This window comes from Eptatretus burgeri, unplaced genomic scaffold (genome assembly GCF_056783735.1).
Source record: "Eptatretus burgeri isolate ZD-2024b unplaced genomic scaffold, Ebu_testis_v1 Ebu_testis_scaffold_3156, whole genome shotgun sequence".
NCBI lineage: Eukaryota > Metazoa > Chordata > Myxini > Myxiniformes > Myxinidae > Eptatretus > Eptatretus burgeri.
Genome location: NW_028225104.1, coordinates 447,131 through 465,000, shown reverse-complemented (window position 1 = coordinate 465,000; position 17,870 = coordinate 447,131). Strand labels below are relative to the sequence as shown.

The 17,870-nt window shown below is 43.0% G+C and overlaps 1 protein-coding gene and 1 long non-coding RNA gene across 6 annotated transcripts in view; one reads left to right on the top strand and one right to left on the bottom strand.

Annotated features, from left to right (window-relative positions):
• The window catches only part of LOC147006697 (uncharacterized), a 20,339-nt gene extending 15,707 nt beyond the window's left edge, over positions 1–4,632 (top strand). For all 4 annotated transcript variants that reach the window (XM_085868149.1, XM_085868151.1, XM_085868147.1 and 1 more), the window contains one exon: positions 1–4,632. This exon is cut by the window's left edge and continues 547 nt beyond it. In XM_085868149.1, coding sequence (XP_085724275.1) covers positions 1–1,090 — 1,090 coding nt within the window. In that variant the 3' untranslated portion in view covers positions 1,091–4,632.
• Positions 4,633–7,049: 2,417 nt separating this feature from the next.
• The window catches only part of LOC147006695 (uncharacterized), a 106,277-nt gene continuing 95,456 nt past the window's right edge, over positions 7,050–17,870 (bottom strand). For both annotated transcript variants that reach the window (XR_015054642.1, XR_015054643.1), the window contains exon 2: positions 7,050–11,786. This is a non-coding gene — a long non-coding RNA (uncharacterized LOC147006695). The remainder of the gene's footprint in view (positions 11,787–17,870) is intronic.

Here is a 17,870-nt window from a genome sequence, read left to right as displayed (position 1 = left end):
GTGTTCTGTGTGTTCGAAGGATTTTAGTCAATTGTCAACCTTGAAAATACACAAACGAACTCACACTGGGGAGAAACCGTACAAGTGTTCTGTGTGTTCGAAGGATTTTCGTCATTCATCACACTTGAAAATACACAAACGATCTCACACTGGGGAGAAACCGTTCAAGTGTTCTGTGTGTTCGAAGGATTTTAGTTACTTATCAATTTTTAAAATACACAAACGAACTCACACTGGGGAGAAACTGTACAAGTGTTCTGTGTGTTCAAAGGATTTTAGTAACTTATCAACCTTGAATAGACACAAACGAACTCACACTGGGGACAAACCGGACAAGTGTTCTGTGTGTTCGAAGGATTTTAGTCAGTTATCAAACTTGAAAAAACACAAACGAACTCACACTGGGGAGAAACCGTACAAGTGTTCTGTGTGTTCGAAGGATTTTAGTCAGTTATCAAACTTGAAAAAACACAAACGAACTCACACTGGGGAGAAACCGTACAAGTGTTCTGTGTGTTCGAAGGATTTTAGTTACTTATCAACCTTGAATAGACACAAACGATCTCACACTGGGGAGAAACCGTACAAGTGTTCTGTGTGTTCGAAGGATTTTAGTCAGTTATCAAACTTGAAAAAACACAAACGAACTCACACTGGGGAGAAACCGTACAAGTGTTCTGTGTGTTTGAAGGTTTTTAGTTACTTATCAACCTTGAATAGACACAAACGATCTCACACTGGGGAGAAACCCTACAAGTGTTCTTTGTGTTCGAAGAATTTTCGTTACTTATCAAACTTGAAAATACACAAACGAACTCACACTGGGGAGAAACCGTACGAGTGTTCTGTGTGTTCGAAGGATTTTAGTCAATTGTCACACTTGAATGAACACAAACGAACTCATACTGGGGAGAAACCGTACAAGTGTTCTATGTGTTCGAAGGACTTTAGTTACTTATCAAACTTGAATTTCCACAAACGAAGTCACACTGGGGAGGAACCGTACAAGTGTTCTATGTGTTCGAAGGATTTTAGTCATTCATCAACCTTGAAATCCCACAAACGAACTCACACTGGGGAGAAGCTGTAAAGTTTTCTGTGTGTTGTAAGTTATCAGTTTTGAATAAACAAAAACGATCTCACACTGGTGAGAAAAGTTTGGTTGGACATCCCTCCCCTGTGAGTGATGGCAAGCTTTAAGCAAACCAGTGAGGAGAATGCAAGCAGACGGAAACACAACCCTGGCATGCAGCTTCTTGGATCGACTCCTCTGAGTGTAATCAGTGATACCTCTCAAGCAGCCGAGGTCCTACGGCCTCTTGGGGAAAGCAAAATACCTGGCTGCAATAAAAATATGCCGTCTCCTCTCCGGCGTCACCCCTCCTGCTCTGACTGTGACATGTCCCCCCCCCATATTTCCGCAGGGTGCTCAAGGTCCACCAAGAACCCCCTTCTGTTAAAACTACCAAAATCACGAATCGCTGCTCACCTTCACACTCTCATTCCTTATTTTTCCCGCCTTTTAAACAAACTCCCAAACTCTCTTCAATGTTCGACATTGCTTGGTTCTTCCCTCTCCCGCCCCTCTCGTCTCCGACTCCCCTTGTTTTACATTCTGTGTGTTAGTTCTCATACACGCTTCGACATTGTTTTCAAAAAAATCATATTAACACACACACACATTAGTGCTTGGTCGATATCGGCAATTTTTCAGTAATTCAGTAGGTTGGAGTCAGTCAGTGTGATAACCAACTCCAGTCCGATAGCCGAGCGCTGTTTCTTATTAGGAGGCGGACACGTTGATCCTCGGAGATTATAACGCGCGCGGGAGGAGCGGGGAACAATGGCGGAGCGACAGAGGCACAAGGAAGCACAGCACAGGGGGTTTATACTCGAACGCCACAACAAAAACACGGAAACAGCAACTTAAACTAACGGCGGAATTTAATGGCAATATAATTATTTACAAGGAACAATAATAAGAACATAATAATAATAACACGAAGTAAATAAATCCTAAAATCGAGGCACCTCCACACACAAACATAAATACAGACAAGGGGAAACTAAATATAGCAAATCCTTCCTTTAATCTGGCACTTAGCTTGGTCCAGAGATGGTCTTTGTGGAACTTGGAATCGAGGCGCTTTGTCCTGCACGTGTAGACGCGTGCAAAAATATGGCGCCAAGCCGCTCTCTCGCAGCGGGAAAAAACATACGTCAGGCAATTAGTCTGCGGTATTCAACACCAATGCTCATAGACCCCATGCAGCTTCTTCGGTTATCCTCACCGAGGCCACGGCATTGCAGAATCGCGCCGTCCCCTTCGGTGACACACATGAGGCCCGGCCCACACGACCAGCCAAGAGTCGATGGCCAGCGTCTTACTCAGTATGGTATCCAGGCTTTGCTGCCCCACCTTTACCTTTTCCACCTCCTTCATTTCCTCTCTGATTCCATCGCCCATCACTCAAACAGCACTCCTTGTTGGTTTTGTCCTGCTTGTATATTCCCTTCCATTTTATCCATTTTTCCTTGCATATTCCCATTCATTTCATCCTTTATTTGTTTCATCATTCCTTTAATTCCTTCCATAAACTCGTATTTAGTGGCTTTAGCGAGGCTGATCTGTCACTATTCGGTGTGAATCCCAATGGAATCACGACGTCCTCCAGGAGGGAAATTTGGCGGTGGGGGTACCCGCTCTGGACGGGGGAAACTTTTTCCGGATGCTTATCAACCGACTCTACCCTCGACTAGCTTCCTTCAAACTCACTAGCTTCCCTCCAAACCTCCAGTTTGTGCTCGTCCGCCATTTTGCCTCGTCCACCATTTTGCACACGCGTTTAATCGCCTCGGAAAAAAAAAATGTCTCTCCCTTAAATTTCCATACATTCTTTCCTCCCGACACCAACTACCATAATCAACCATTTTGTGTGCCCTATGAAATGTTGATCAGGGTTCGAATCCCACTGCCTGATCCCCAAACCACACACACACACATTGGTATTTATTAGGAAAGATTTTCATCTTCATTAACTGGTCTGAAATGGCTGGTGCTTCATTAAAACAATTGTTTCCAGCCGGCTTACTTACCAACAGCAACAATCGTTTATTCACCCATTGTGACGGGTCATTTGGAAGATAGCTAACATGTTGCGAAGATATACCTGCACCAAATTTACTTAAAGCATAAATAATATTGTTGCGGTTCTTGGAACCGCATACATCCAACTGATAGTGGTCCCAAGACAGTTATTCAATTATTATACGTGTAGATCGTCCCTTTCCTTTTGTCTTGCGGGACAACAAGGGAATGCGTTGCGATGATCTCACAGCTTGGTTTGCTTACATCATTTTTTCTTCATTTCGTCTCTTCTTCTTTTTGTCTGATTATTCCTGAGGTAAATCTGAGCCACGTGCGCCTTCGCTGTGAGGTCGGCCCTCATTGAATAAATAACCGTTTCCCGTTCGGTGTTGTTTGTGACTTTGTGCCGAGTTCTCTTGGGGAGCTCGTCCCATCCGAGTGTTGAATGTGTTAAAAGGTTCGAGAGTGCAGATGGAGCGGCGTGCGGCGCCGCTGCGAGGAAACGATACGGCGCAGAGCCCTCGTTCCCAAGCGAGCCCAAAACCCAACGTGTGCAGCGAGTCATATAGTGCACTTTGCAGTGTGGGATTATCGACTCCAGCTTCCGATGATCTGGGGAAGATTGCCGGTTGCATTAAAAAGGCAAACGGATGAATACCTCTTAAGAGGCTGAACGAATGGTGTTTTTCACAACACAGGAAACACAGCCAGCACGATGCCCACGTTGCACGAAATGCGTACGGAGGCCGATAAAGGAAACTCCGCGCCACGTTGGGCAGGATGCGGGTGTGCGAGGTAGAAGCATTTGTTCCTATTCAACCAAATATCTGATACATATCGGTGTTCGCCCAGCGCACACGCGAGCAGAGTCGTGCGAGCGCTGGCCACGTGCGTAATGGCAGAACCGCGCGCACTGGATGGAATGTGCTCGAAGGCAGACCCGTACGCTGCTCACGAAACATGCATGGATTTTCCATAACGATGTACCTTCGGCCCTCGCTGGCAGCAGCGGATTCCCCACGGATGGTGAACGTCTTCTCGTCTCTACAGCCAGCCAAGCTGCGATCGAGCCAGGGAATGTACACTGTACAGTGCGAGCCGCGTTGGCACGCTCAGAGCAGGTGCGTTGATCGGCGCTGGTCGAACGCCTGAGTGGGCATGCGGGACCCTCGGCCGGTCGCCAGGGCACGGCCCGGGGGTTTTTGCGGGACGATTCGCGTGCCAATTTCGGTGTGGGCGATTCGTATCATGTCGTGGGGTCGGAGCCAAATATATTCGCTGTCTGGGATGACCTTGCTGGAAACGAAGTGAGGCGGTGTCCTGGCGCCTGTCTGCTTAAGTATGACTGCAGAAGATCGTTGTCATTATTATTATTGTTATTATTTTCGAGTTCAGTCTGCTCTGTGTCCGCTTTTGGAAGTTGCTTGTTTCTTTGCTGCACCACACCTCTTTCCCCTATCTCTGCACAACACACCCCAATAAATCCTGATCGTGCCACATATCATTCCTCGCCCATTGTTAATAAATTATTATTGGGAATGTTCCCTGCTCGTTTTTGTCTTTTCTTCCATTGATCCAGCATGGTCCGAATCCTAGTTTAGCCAGGACTTTATTCCCAACTATCCGTTCCTTTTCGCCGGTACGTGCTTGGCAGTGTCGCTCGGCCTCATCCGATCCAGTAAAGTGGTCTGCTGATCTGCTAAAGAGTGATCTGGTTCGGACAAGGCGTACCGAGGGCGTGTTCCCCGGTAATTAAATCACGTGTTTTATCAGGTAACCCGATTAACCTAAAGACGGGAGGACCCCAGGTCACACGGTTTTGTTCTTGGCGTCCACAGTCGGTTCAGCGACCCGCCGCATCACGGAATTATAAGTGTGCGACGGCCTACAATTCCGGGGAGTCTGGTGGGAGCCGAGATAGCTTTCCCCACCTCGTGGTCTTCTCACCCGACTCCCGGCCCGCAACAATATGTTTCTCATCATTCTTCTTACTTTTACCAGCAACACAAACTCCATGAGCAACTGAGTTGGCACCCACAATCATGCGGGAGATGTTGTGGAATTTATTTCCTCAGATCAAATAAACTCTTCAGGTTCAGAATTCAGATAATTTATTGTGAGGACAGGAAAAAAAAAACACAGACAGAAGTTTAAAGCTGTAAACTTGAGTTATCCTTGTCCAAGAAGTTTCAAAAAAACTTTTATAGCCACACAGAATCCATATTTATACATTGTGAAGTGATATCTGTTGTCAACATATTTAATCAGAAATGTTTGTGGAAATTTCTTTTCACATCTTTGTCATTACAAGTTGTTTTTCAAACCTCAAGATTTCACAAATTTTTCATTGTAATACAGGGATTAAACAAAACATCTCGAAAGAGGCTTGCTTGTACAATTAACACTGAAAACATTTTTTGGCAGATTATTAGAGACTTGTATTCATAGTATAATGAAAGAGAAGACCAAGAAGGAACCCAAAGAAGTCAAGAGCAAAGATGGAGTCAGGGGGAACCGAGATAGGATTTGGATTTCATCCCCTCAAAACCATCCAGGTACAGCCAAGTGGGCCTGACAGAAAAATTACAGAATTCACTTCTCTTGTGAGATAGATAACGAAAGAGAGGAATAGCATTTATAATTCCACAGATGAATCTCAAATGGTAAGCAAAGGTTGAGATGTGTGGCTTGGGTGATCTCAATGTGATACACGAAGCTTGACACCCTTGTCGAACACAACTGCAAGACTCACAATTTCTCAGTCATGAATCAATTAACACATTATAATAAAAGCCATTGTGACAGTGAAACATTGTCCATCCAATTATCAAATAATTAAAAGCTTCATGGAGTATATACTGTATGATCGATACATGTGTATGAATCTAAATTCCTGTAATTAATTCGAATGAACTTTAAAGGAATATATTTCTTATAATTCTTCTTGCGTCTGCAAAGTGTATTAACAATTGTGTATAAACTTAAAGTATTTATTTATTTGCCTTGATAAAGCTCGGTTAAATAATATAGTTCAGCACATTCTGGTGACTTGTGAAACACAACTCATGTCTACTTTGCTCAGTTTTCCAACGATCCTCAACTGTAGCTCTGAGTGTCAGCAAGTTGTTTTATTTTTCAAAGAAACATTTAGCTTTGAAGTTCAATAAACTCTCAGAACAGAGTATATTTAATATGCTTCCATTAACAAAGATCCAAAAATTGGATTTTACTTTTACAATTTCCTCCTCTTGTCCGATAAAGGACAAGATCACATTTTAAAATTTGGAAATCTTCAATTCAAATTGATATTAGGATCAATTTGTCTGTCATCAAGAGCATACACCATCCTTATGGGGGGAATTGAGACGAGTCAGCCTTCACCAGGTGTTTCCTGGGAGCAGGGTAGTGACATGACTTTACCTCATAGGCCGCCTCTCCGTTGAGATCTCGCCCGTCACTGGTAGTTTCGTCAGTCGTAGCGTACCCTTTGATGAAAGATGAAGACAGTCAGTCAGTACTGGACCACCAGTGTGGATAGACCGCCCTTTGCTCTTCGGACTGTAACTATCAATCCTCCCAGGAAGTGTCATGCCCTGATTACAGAAGATATGTCCAATAACCCCAACTTGGGTTATTCAAGATCACAGGCCTCCAATTAATCATAATTATCATCATTATTAAGAACTGTTTGAATGTCGGATTTAAACCACATTAGTTTACAATTTAAATGAAATTTTTACTCAATTTTTAATGTAATTTACATGGAGAATCGAAGCAGTATGAATGTACTCAGAGAGCACATGGTCTATTAATAGAGGCACATTAAATGTAGAACATGTCTGAAGCATAATAACATAAAAGGGAAGGTTGTGTCTGAAGTGTAAAAGGGAAAGCTATATCTAATTATATATAGATATATATATTTGTTTTTTTAAATTATATATATATATATATATATATATATATATATATATATTTTTTTTTCAGAATTCCATCATTTCAATCACATAATGGTCACGTCATTTTCAGCTTTCTCTTTATCCTCAAACAAATCTTCGATCTCAATGTGGTGAAATCCCTCAAAGGTCTCTTCTCTTGTTTCTTGGGTCATTCCAACCCCTTCAGGTTCTGTCAGCATGAGCTGGGTCACATCTTTCATCCAGCAATTTGTTAAATAATATTGATAAGCACGTCACAATCACAAAAACAGCAATGATTAACATTAATCCAATGAAAATAAACTATCGAATCTTTGCTCCGAAAGCACCAAGTATTCGTTTTTTTTTTGTATATATTGTCGAGGCTCATATGAGAGCTAACACACAGCAAGGGGGCATGAGACGAGGGGGTGGGAGCGGGAAGGACAAAAAAGTGGGGAACAGATACATTAGATCTGTGGAAGGGAGATGGATGGGGCAGGAACATTGGGTATACAAGATGGACACGACAGGGACTTTCAGGAAGGAAAGCAGGGAATTTGAAGGAGGTGGGTTTGGGGTGAATTAACGGGGTTCGAAAAGATGGAGGATTTGGATGGGGGACGATAAGAGGTAGTGGTGAACAGCTGTTTTGAAGGCTTGGAGGGAAGATTGGGATTGAACAGAGTGAGGGAGTTTATGCTAAAGGTGGAAAAAAGAGGAATTTTTTTTTTTTGAAGCAGGACCCTTCAGCTCAGACCCAAATTCCAAACCCTTGTTATGATATTTAGCTCTCTTCATATCCTACATAACAAGACCCTGCCCATCCAAATGGTAACCATGGATATCCCTGTGTCCACATATGAAGTCGGTATTATTTAAGGCTGGCTGGGGTTCGGTGAGGTAATCTACTCCTATATCTATCCTTACCCTGGTGGTCAGTCCTTTAATTGTCACCCTTGTTCAGCATAATGTTTACATGTTGAGTTACCAAAGTAACGTCCATCGCCTTTCGGACGAATGAGACAAACCATCCCCATTTATCTGTTCATAACTTCAAAATGTGGTGGGTGTACCTTTCAATTCTTCCACATTTCTCAATTGGACTGTATTTCTTTTATACTTTGGAAAGTACCATTCCTTGTAACCAGTTCACCTGTATCCCCCTTTTTTCCTTAATTACCCCTGGTGTTTTCTTTACTCAAACTTGGGTTACTCTGTCTACGTTCCAATAATCCAAATATGTCTTCCCCTTGCAGTGGGACTGCCAAGAGGGGCAACCCATGCTTGAATGAGTGAGGAAGTTATGAACAAACCTAACACTTCCTCTTGTTCATACTATTGGCATGGTGTGAAGATATTGCAAAGAAAGTGTTCAGTGGATGTTTACTCATGTGTTTGTGCAATGGTATACTTCAACTTATTCAGGTGTTTAACGTGTTGGTGGTGTGTGCTTTGGTTGGTGTTTGTCCTATTTTTAGCAAGTATGTAAGCTTCTTTGTTTGGTAAGTTAACATTTATACCACAAGGTGGACTTAAATCAGCTGGTGGCACAGCACCTTTAGCCCCCATCAAGTTGATTATCACAAAAACAATGAAGGTACATGAGAGGGTTATCATCAGCTATGAAAGAGTGTACGGACAGTTCAAGTCTTTTCGTTTTGGCCATCCACTCCGCTGGCTCTCTTGCAGTGGCTGGAGTGGATCCATGTTTGTCGACCCTCGCATTTCACCGCAGTATGTATTCAGTAGCACCAGGTGGAGTCTAATCCACCTTGGCTGGAGCGTTTTTTTCGTTTATGGGACTTGATATCGACGAAGTCTCCAGAGACGAAGCCATGGCACTCATTGGTAGCTGGTTCAGGTCATGCTTCTTTTAACTGTGAACGAAATGCTTTCACAACACATGTTACTGCAACACAGATTTCAAGCATACTGTCGTCCATCTGATGGATATCCATTTGCTTCATCGTTAAGGGGGCTGAGGATGGCACTCTCATTGGTCTACCCATCAAGATTTAATGTGGAGAAAGACCTGTTCTGCTGCTCGGTGTTGATCGCATCGCCATCTAGTGCTAATGGTATAGCATCCGGCCATTTAATGTTCGTTTGTTCACAAATTTTGGCTAACTCATTTTTCAGGAGACCATTATGTCTTTGTACAATTCCTGCAGTTTGTGGGTGATGTGGGCAACGGAAATGTTGTTTCATTTGCAACTCCTTAGCACAACTCTTTCACTACCAGCCCTGTGAAATGTGTCCCTTGATTTCGCTCCATTTGTCCTGCGCGATGAACAGCAACCTCCAGTCTTTCTCTCATTTATTTCGCCTCCCAGCCGATACACAATTTAACATCTCCTTGGAGTTTGACATTTCAATGGAACTGTTATGTTGTTCTCATCCATTCCAGAATATGATCTAAAGGCAGTTCTCAACCTCTCCAAATAATCGGATGGATCTTCACCGACTCTCTGCTTACACGATTGAACCTCATCCTAGTCCACTTGTATTGGCAAATTCCCAATAACTTGTCTTCAGGCTTGAAATTTCCACTCTTTCGCTGCTTCTGGAAAACCATCCCGTCCAAATGGCACAGCTTCCCATTCCGCAGTTGTTTTCAACTGTTGCAATAATCCCTCTTGCATTGTCAATTTTGACAGCATGTCTTGGCCGCGTACCGTTGGTCAATGGCATTGTATGATTCATTCTAATTCTTCACCAAATTGTCTCAGATTTTCCTCAATCGATGATATTTCCTCCGCTATTGTTTGTAACTCTGTTGATGACCAAGGTCGGGACACATAGCTATCTTGTCCCACTCGCGGCCCTGGGAATGCTCTTAACGGAGCTATCGTTTCCTTGATTCGCTGATTCTTGTCTCTCAGCAGTCATACTTGTGGTAACTGATTCTTCTCACTCCACTGCACCTTGAACACTACCGACCTCATTTAAGTCAGGCTGCATTGCAAGCGGAGTGAAGGCTCCCCCTTGAGAGCTCCTGGTTCATACCTGGGTGAAGGTTCCTCAGGCACACTCGGTGGAACATGTTGATATGCTGGAGACACCTCTTTCTCATCATCGACTTCCTCAGTTACTGTCTCTGTTCCAGCCCTGTGTACAAACCATTTGGAGGTTGGGCTTCCCCTTTTGGTTGTCTTTTCCCTCATCTGTCCTAATGGCCATTTGCCTTGTCACTTCTGACATCATACGTTGTGCCTTTTGTAAGCTATCTTTTAGACGAAGCCAATTTTGATTTCTCATCTCTTATTCTGCTTTCCTCTCCCCATGGTAAAACTTTCTCCAATCCACATCCTTTGTTCGTTTCTTTTCACCACTTCTCCTGACCAATTCCTTCCTCCGATTTTCTCGCCTACCTCTTTCGAATGTACCATTCTTTGGAAAACCTGTCCTCAAAAATCTTTTGTCCACTCGTACAACATGTCTATATCAGCTGATGACCCCTCTCCATAATGATCACACGTAACTCGCACACATACCCTTCCTTCTCAGGTAAATTCACTTTACTCACCTTCTCTGATCTATCACCCATCTTGCTCACTCAGTGTAAAAAACAACAACAAAAAAAACAACATGAAACTTCAATGAAAAAAACAAAATTAAAACAATACAAACACTTAACTTCCATCAACCCATCCATCAGGACCACACATAAGGGCTCTGGTGCTGCCAAGACAGTCTCCTGGGCGAGTGGGCACAATCCTGGATGGGTCACCACTCGAACACAGGACACCAAGCAAGCTGGCAATCTTTTTGCTAACCTCACAAAGATAAAAGGCAGAGTCAACCGCACCTGGTATTAATTAAACAGCCGAGTGGGATTCAAACTCAGGATCCGAGGATCCCAAGTCCACCACCCCAACCATTAAACCAACACCAAGCATAGCACAAGTACATGAGCTCTATATTTCAATTCCTGGTTATCATCCAACAATCACTATTCCTCCAGCTTCTGTCTGAGGATAATCAAAAGGGCTCCTCACCTTAATTCATTGCAGGTACCCAGGGTCCTCGTCCTTTCAGCCAGTCAGCGTTCACCTCGTGTTCCTGTGGCTCTTCACCGTTTCACCTCTTGTTCCTTCGGGTTTGCATCCCTGCCGCGACTACGCCAAAACTGTCGTGGAATTTATTTCCTCAGATGGAATAAACTCCTGCAGGTTCGGAATTCAGATCATTTATTGCGAGGATTGCAAAAGAAAAAAAACACAGACACAAGTTTATAGCTGTAAACTTGAGTTATCCTTGTCCAAAAAAAACTAATTACATGGCGGCATCAGGAGGCTGGGCTCGTGAATGGTTCTGAGGTTTCTGTGTGCGGAGCACAATAAAAGATTGTTGGTGCACTCAAACTGCTTTCCCCGCCTGACACATCACATGGCGACGAGGATGGGATTCTGGTGAGCGCATGGAAAGTAAGCTGAGCTATTGCAGTTAGCTGATGGCCTACCAACTCGATATTTCCCTGCATTCGCGACTCGATCACCACGTCCCTTCGGCCGTATTGACGAGTTCAACCCGCGTGAAGCAAGCTGGGAGGCGTACAAGATCAGAGCAATCAAAGACGCCCCAGCTGCGAACCAACATTTCTGAACTCAAGGCTTACATTGGCATGCTGCAGTACCACAGCAGGTATATCCCAAACATTGCTACTATACCTTGCTTGGTCCACTGTATTACCTGTTAAAAAAGGTGTCAGCTGGAAATGGGACATTCCAGAGTCATCAGCCTTCCAGAAGTTTAAATGTAAAACATACACTTGAACACTGTAAAACACAAATCGACTTCCTGTCACTTCCAAAAACCTCCAGCTGAGCAATACTTGGTCAAAAATATTATGCCATCTTGACCAATCACATTTTCCGCTGCCAATCTCAACGTTGGGGAAGACCTCGAGATTCAGGACAAAACCACGAGATGGTGTACCTGGTGAAAAAAAAATCAACTTCCAACCTTTAAAAATCGTGCGAATAAATTATTAAAATATCAGCCCCTTTTTTCGTACCCTTTTCTCACCTGTGTTGCAAGTGGAGCGAAAGGCGGTGTATAAATCAGAAACACTGCTTGATTGGGCGATATATTACTTGTCATCCGAATAAATTAGAAATGTTGACAAAAAAAAGTGTTGAATGTAAGCGAGAGTTTTATCAATCTGATTCAACACGAGAAACGGGATTGAACGAGACTCACCGTTATTTATCAGTGAAGAAGAAGAAGAAGATGAAGGAGGAAGAGGTGTTTGTTTGAATGTAAATAATTGAAACCGGCCCATCTATCCTCACCTTACTCAACGATATCGTACTGTTTGCAGATTGGTCTTGATTTGTGGTATCTCCTACAGGACAACTGTGGACACGCGCAGACAGGCAGGGACGGACAGACGGACGGACGCAGGCACGCACAGACCGCCCTCCTTTTTGATTACAGATGGAGGATCGTAAGAAAATATATATCATGCGAGGAAACGAGAAGCAAGAGTTTTAAAGACCCTTGCCATGCACGTCCCCTTTCTCAAGATTGCGTGGCGGTGAGGTGTTCGATGAACTCTCAAGTTTTGTAACTCGGTGATTAGTGCATTTCACAAGGTTACCAGAATGACATCCATCTTCCACTGTTCCTCTATTTTTGAGATCTATATATATATATTGTTTTTTACTGATGTACAAGTAAAGACAGTCGGAGTAGAGTTGCATGCTCCAAGATGCAGCGCTCTTTTTGGCACATCTGTTTTGAGGTTACATTGAGCCAAACTGCACATTGGACGGCAGATGAAATGGCGAACAGCCTGGATGTGCAGCCCTTGAGCACAGCCAAGCTCCCTTGTGGGCTACCCTCTTACCTGTTATCCCTCCCCTCCCCCCAGCCAATTCTGGCTTATCATTACCTTTCAGCAACGGGTGTGTTGCCATCGAGGCGTAAGAAGCGGAGATGTAGATTCGAGAGCAAACATTCAAGAATATTCAGCATTAAAATGAACTGGGAGAAAAGTGCTACCCTGTCTCCCTGCACAGAGCAAGATGCAAAAACAATGAGCCGCCATCCATTTAAACCAAGGCAACAGTCTCGAACACACAGGGCTTGAAACGGGAGTACGTCGGGCGGAGGTGCATGACAATCATTTCCAGGCAGAATAACGTACACCACGAAAAGAGAAGGCAAGCCTCACTCTTTGGCAGTGAAAGATAAGATGAAAATAATTCCAGACAGGAAACTGACTGTTTTCAGGGACGTTCTAAAGGACACAAACAACAGGGACGAATAACTCATGCAACATGTTTCATAAATCAGGTGGTGTAAAAGACGCTGGATCGACGGCTGTTAACTTCCGAAAGAAAGGAATTTTTTTTAAACCTTTCATTTTGTTTAAATTGGAAACGATCAGCCAGAACATACAGCAACCTCACACGCGACGATAGAGAGTGGCTGCGCCGGTGCTTTGCCACTCATGGTTTGCCATGCATGACAGTCACTGACAATGGAACCTGTTTCTCAAGCTCTGAATTCACCCGCCTGAACGGTATAATCCACAAGTTTGGAAGCCCACACCATCAAGCTTCAAATGGACTCTCCGAAAGCTCTGTGAGTTTCGTCAAGTCTGGTCAAAATAAGATACGCGGCGGAAGCCTTCAGACCAGACGATCACGTTTGCTTTTTACTCATCGCATCACTCCCCACACTACAACAGGGGTGACACCAGCTGAGCTGCTGATGAAACGACGTTAGAGTTCACGACCCGATTGTCGAAGACCAGACGTGGCGTCGGTCGTGCATCAAAATCAGTGGAAAGAGAGACTTCATCATGACAAACACGCAGTGCAGCACTCCATTAACATCAGGGACCCGGTGTTTGTGAAAAGCTTCGGTCGCGGAAAGGCTTGGCTACCAGGGAGGGTCCACAAAATCGAGGGGCCGTTGTCCTACAAGATCAAACTCGAGGACAATCGAGTCGTCTGGAGACACCTTGATCATGTCCGGCATGGGTCTTGTGATCCTGTCATCGTCACAAATGATGTCTCGCCACTCGCGGAACCTGTGAAGAGCGACGTTGGTGGAGCGTCGGTAAAAAGTCGATAAAGGAAATTAAACTTTCCTTCTCAATTTTTCGTTCACCTGTGCCACCGTACACTACAGGTTTTTTTGTATATGTAGTCGAGGCTCGTGGAAGAGCTCGTACAGTAAACGGATCAGGATGGAACAGACAAAAACAGGACGCAAAACACGCATCCATGGGGTGGACAAAATGGACACAGAAGGAAACTCCAAGGAGGGAAAACCTGAATATACTGTTGAATAATAATAATAATAATAATAATAATAATAATAATAATAATAAAAATAATTCTTCATCACCTTTTGTCCAACATGTTTGGCTCGTCATATCTTCTTGCTTCCTTGTTATTTCCCCTTTGGCGTCCAGGCCTCTGGCTCAAAGGGGCCAGGTCCACGTCTACCAATGAGACCCTCTTGAAACCCCCTCTTACTCGCATCCTGACAACGCTTCCAAAACACCTGTTGCCTTGCCGCACCTTTCTGCACCTCCTGAAGAGTTTGAGGATCATTCCTGCGTCCACGGATCCAAGCATCCCATTCTGGCTCGATGCTGTCCGGTGTGTAACCCTCTTCACTCCAGCTCCAGATGGCATCATGATCCTGCGAACTTTGTTTGTCATCATGTATATATGTTTGTCTGTTTTTCCTCATTTCTTTGCAGCACCAGCCGTGTCGGAATACATACATAACACGTGTGGTTCAATGGCCAACAAACAGAAATGATTGAAAACAAGAAGACAGCTCTTTCCCATGTCCGTCGATTCATGAAGTATATGTGTGGATCACACAGAATTCCGAGCAGCTTTTCCTTTTAAAACAACCGAGAAAATCGCAGCACTAAGTGTGTTACACCTCACAAGAACAAATACACCTGTAATACAATTAATTAATGTTCATGTATTTCTCTTTCGAACAAATAACTGCTTTGTTTGAACCCATCCACCATATACACCAAGCACTTCCAAACACCTTCAATCCTTCAGATGGTTCAACAAGTTAACCCTGACGGGGAAGAAACCCACCGCAAACAAAAACATTCCGACAAACACATCAGTTTTTTTACACTACCTCGACAACGCAGCATACAGCACCGGCACACTCACACACAACAATTACAAACACACTTCACACTGAAATGTCTACAAAAGGAAATGAACCCTCTCATAACAAGCCAAGGACAAATGCATCAACTCAAGGTTCAAGATAACAACAGATGAGTGCACTTACACACGTGTCGATTCATCGAAGATGTTTCTGCAATCCCATGAAATTCACAAAACATTAAATTATCATTATCATCATTAATACACGATGTTTGACTCGTTAAAAAAAACAGCTCGTTTTGTTTTCTTACAGAGTCATGGATCGACGTGTCCCTCCTCAAAAGTTTTACTGAACAATCAGACACAGCGATACCAAACCTGATGGGTAACAAGAGCACATTTTATTGCATCCTATAAACTACAAATGATTTGTTACATCTCAAATGTTTCCTTTAATTGATGCTTTCACACTTCGCTACATCAGCACCAACTAACCTCACATTAACAAGAGCCCTTCAAGGTTTGCTGGAAACACGAATGTTAATAACAAATGGACACAGAAAGGACGTCACAACCAACATGACCAAATCCAACTTCACCGACGCCGGGGGTGACTGACTAATCATCAGCACGTCCACGTAACGACAACTGTTCTTACTTGACACAATGTGTATTGACTAACATGTTAGTAGTGTAAACACAGTATTACCTTTTAAATTAAAGAGCAGGTTGCGGGTCACCAAACATGTTCTGAAAATTTATCAATATGATTATAGTGCATTAAATAGTTCGATTCAAACTATTGTGGTTACCTAACTATTGCGAAAATTAATGAAATTTAACTCCGAAGTTATTTCTCGAAGCTGTTGAAAAATACAGCCGTGTGCCCATATATGGCTGGTGACGTCACGTTCTCCAAAACAAAGCGGACGCTCACTCGCTCATTGAAGAAGTGTCCAGTTCAGCGGGCCGCTCTTTCGCTTTTTTGAGCTTGCAATTGACCATATTATCCTTTTAAAAAAAAAATTATTGTAGAACAAAGTTATTTGGATATTTGTACATCATGCCTCGTACGTCTAACGTGTGTCATCATGTTTTGCAAAAATGGCTGGAAAACGGGTAATCGCTCCCACCGATTCCTGAAAGAATCAAACATTCGCCGGCAGTGGATAAGATTTATACAAACAAAACGGGCGAATTTTCCCCCAAAGAAAACGGGCAAAGAGGACCCTTTGTATGGACTTGTCATTTGTGGGGACAATTTCACAGCCGAGGATTACGAAGGCATAAACACATCTGATCACCACTCTGTGAATATGAGTTGTGGGTTGACAAGTTCTCCAGATACTGCTCTGTCACAGAATCAATTGTTGAGTTTAAGTGAGAAAAACCTTGAAATGTATTCTTAAAGAGTACATGGAAAAACACATAAATAAACTTTCTGAAAAACACAAGCATGAAAAAATTTCTCAACAAATCAACTTATTGTTGATTAAATTACTTTTTTTTAAACAGCATCAGCAAATTGTGCTATTTCATTTAAATTGTACAAAATTGATCAATTTTCCACTTTTTTCTAAATCTGGTAGAATATTTCCCAATGAAGCTAAACATGTTTTGGTATTTATATGCCACCAACAGTCTCTTGAAAGTTGGGGTTTGTTCTAACTGTTCACTTTCGCTGGGGTCAAGCTCAGCTGTCAGAAAGACTTCAACGCCAAGGCTACGGTGTATAATAGATATTTGGGTCCATTATTGATTCATTCTATTTCTGACTCTTGAGTGACTCGAGGGTTAAAAATTATTATATCAACTCACAGACGAATCAAACTTTACATTATTTTATGCGTCGAACAAGAAAATGAAAATCAATAAACCAATCTGTCTGGTGGAGTCTGTCAGTGTGAACTGCCGGACAGTCAGTCCTGCCACTTGTACACGAAATAGGCCGTTTTCTTGCACTTGCAAGTGGCTCAAATTTATATGGCTCAGGGCCAGAAACTCCATAGTATAAATTCCCATCATCCTCCGACTCGTCCTCGGCAATATCGGAATGAAAACACTCAATTTCATCGCCGCTGAAATCACTCTCCGATCGCATCTCGCCATTGCTCACTAATTTGTTTCCGAATGTTCACGAAGTTTTCGGAGAACGTGACGTCATAGCATCTTCGGTAAATTCCGGTCTGTTTTTCGATCACTGACAAAATTTTGACTGAAAAGTTAATTTTGGCATATTTTGAGTTTCAAATGTAAGAAAATAATTGCCCAACGATTATTAATGTGATTACAACCTTCGAATCACGCGAAGTCATCAGCGACCCAAAACCTGCTCTTTAAAAACAAAGCATAAAATAAATAAATAAAGGAACAGCTCGATAATGATGAATAAAAACATGAACTAACAGCTTGGTATTTATTATCAACGTTTTGAACGTTTTTATTGGATACAACACAAAACGGCAAGAACATGTGGACAAGCCACACTGACAGTAACAAAACAAGAACACAAACGGATGAGCGCACTCGGGTGAAAGGAGAGGAGCCACGGTGTTACACACGTCTCCCTCCAAAAGGTATTTGTTTTGGAATCACAACATGTTTTTCATCATCGTTTGCTTTCGACATTCCGATAAATGCTCTTGTTGTAAATGTTCCTAAATATTTATTTGTTTTTTCCAGTTCCCAGGTCCGTCGTTCCCCCGCATTGTCCGGTGGCCGGATGTGAAGGGAAGTTTAAGAGGATGGACGAGCACA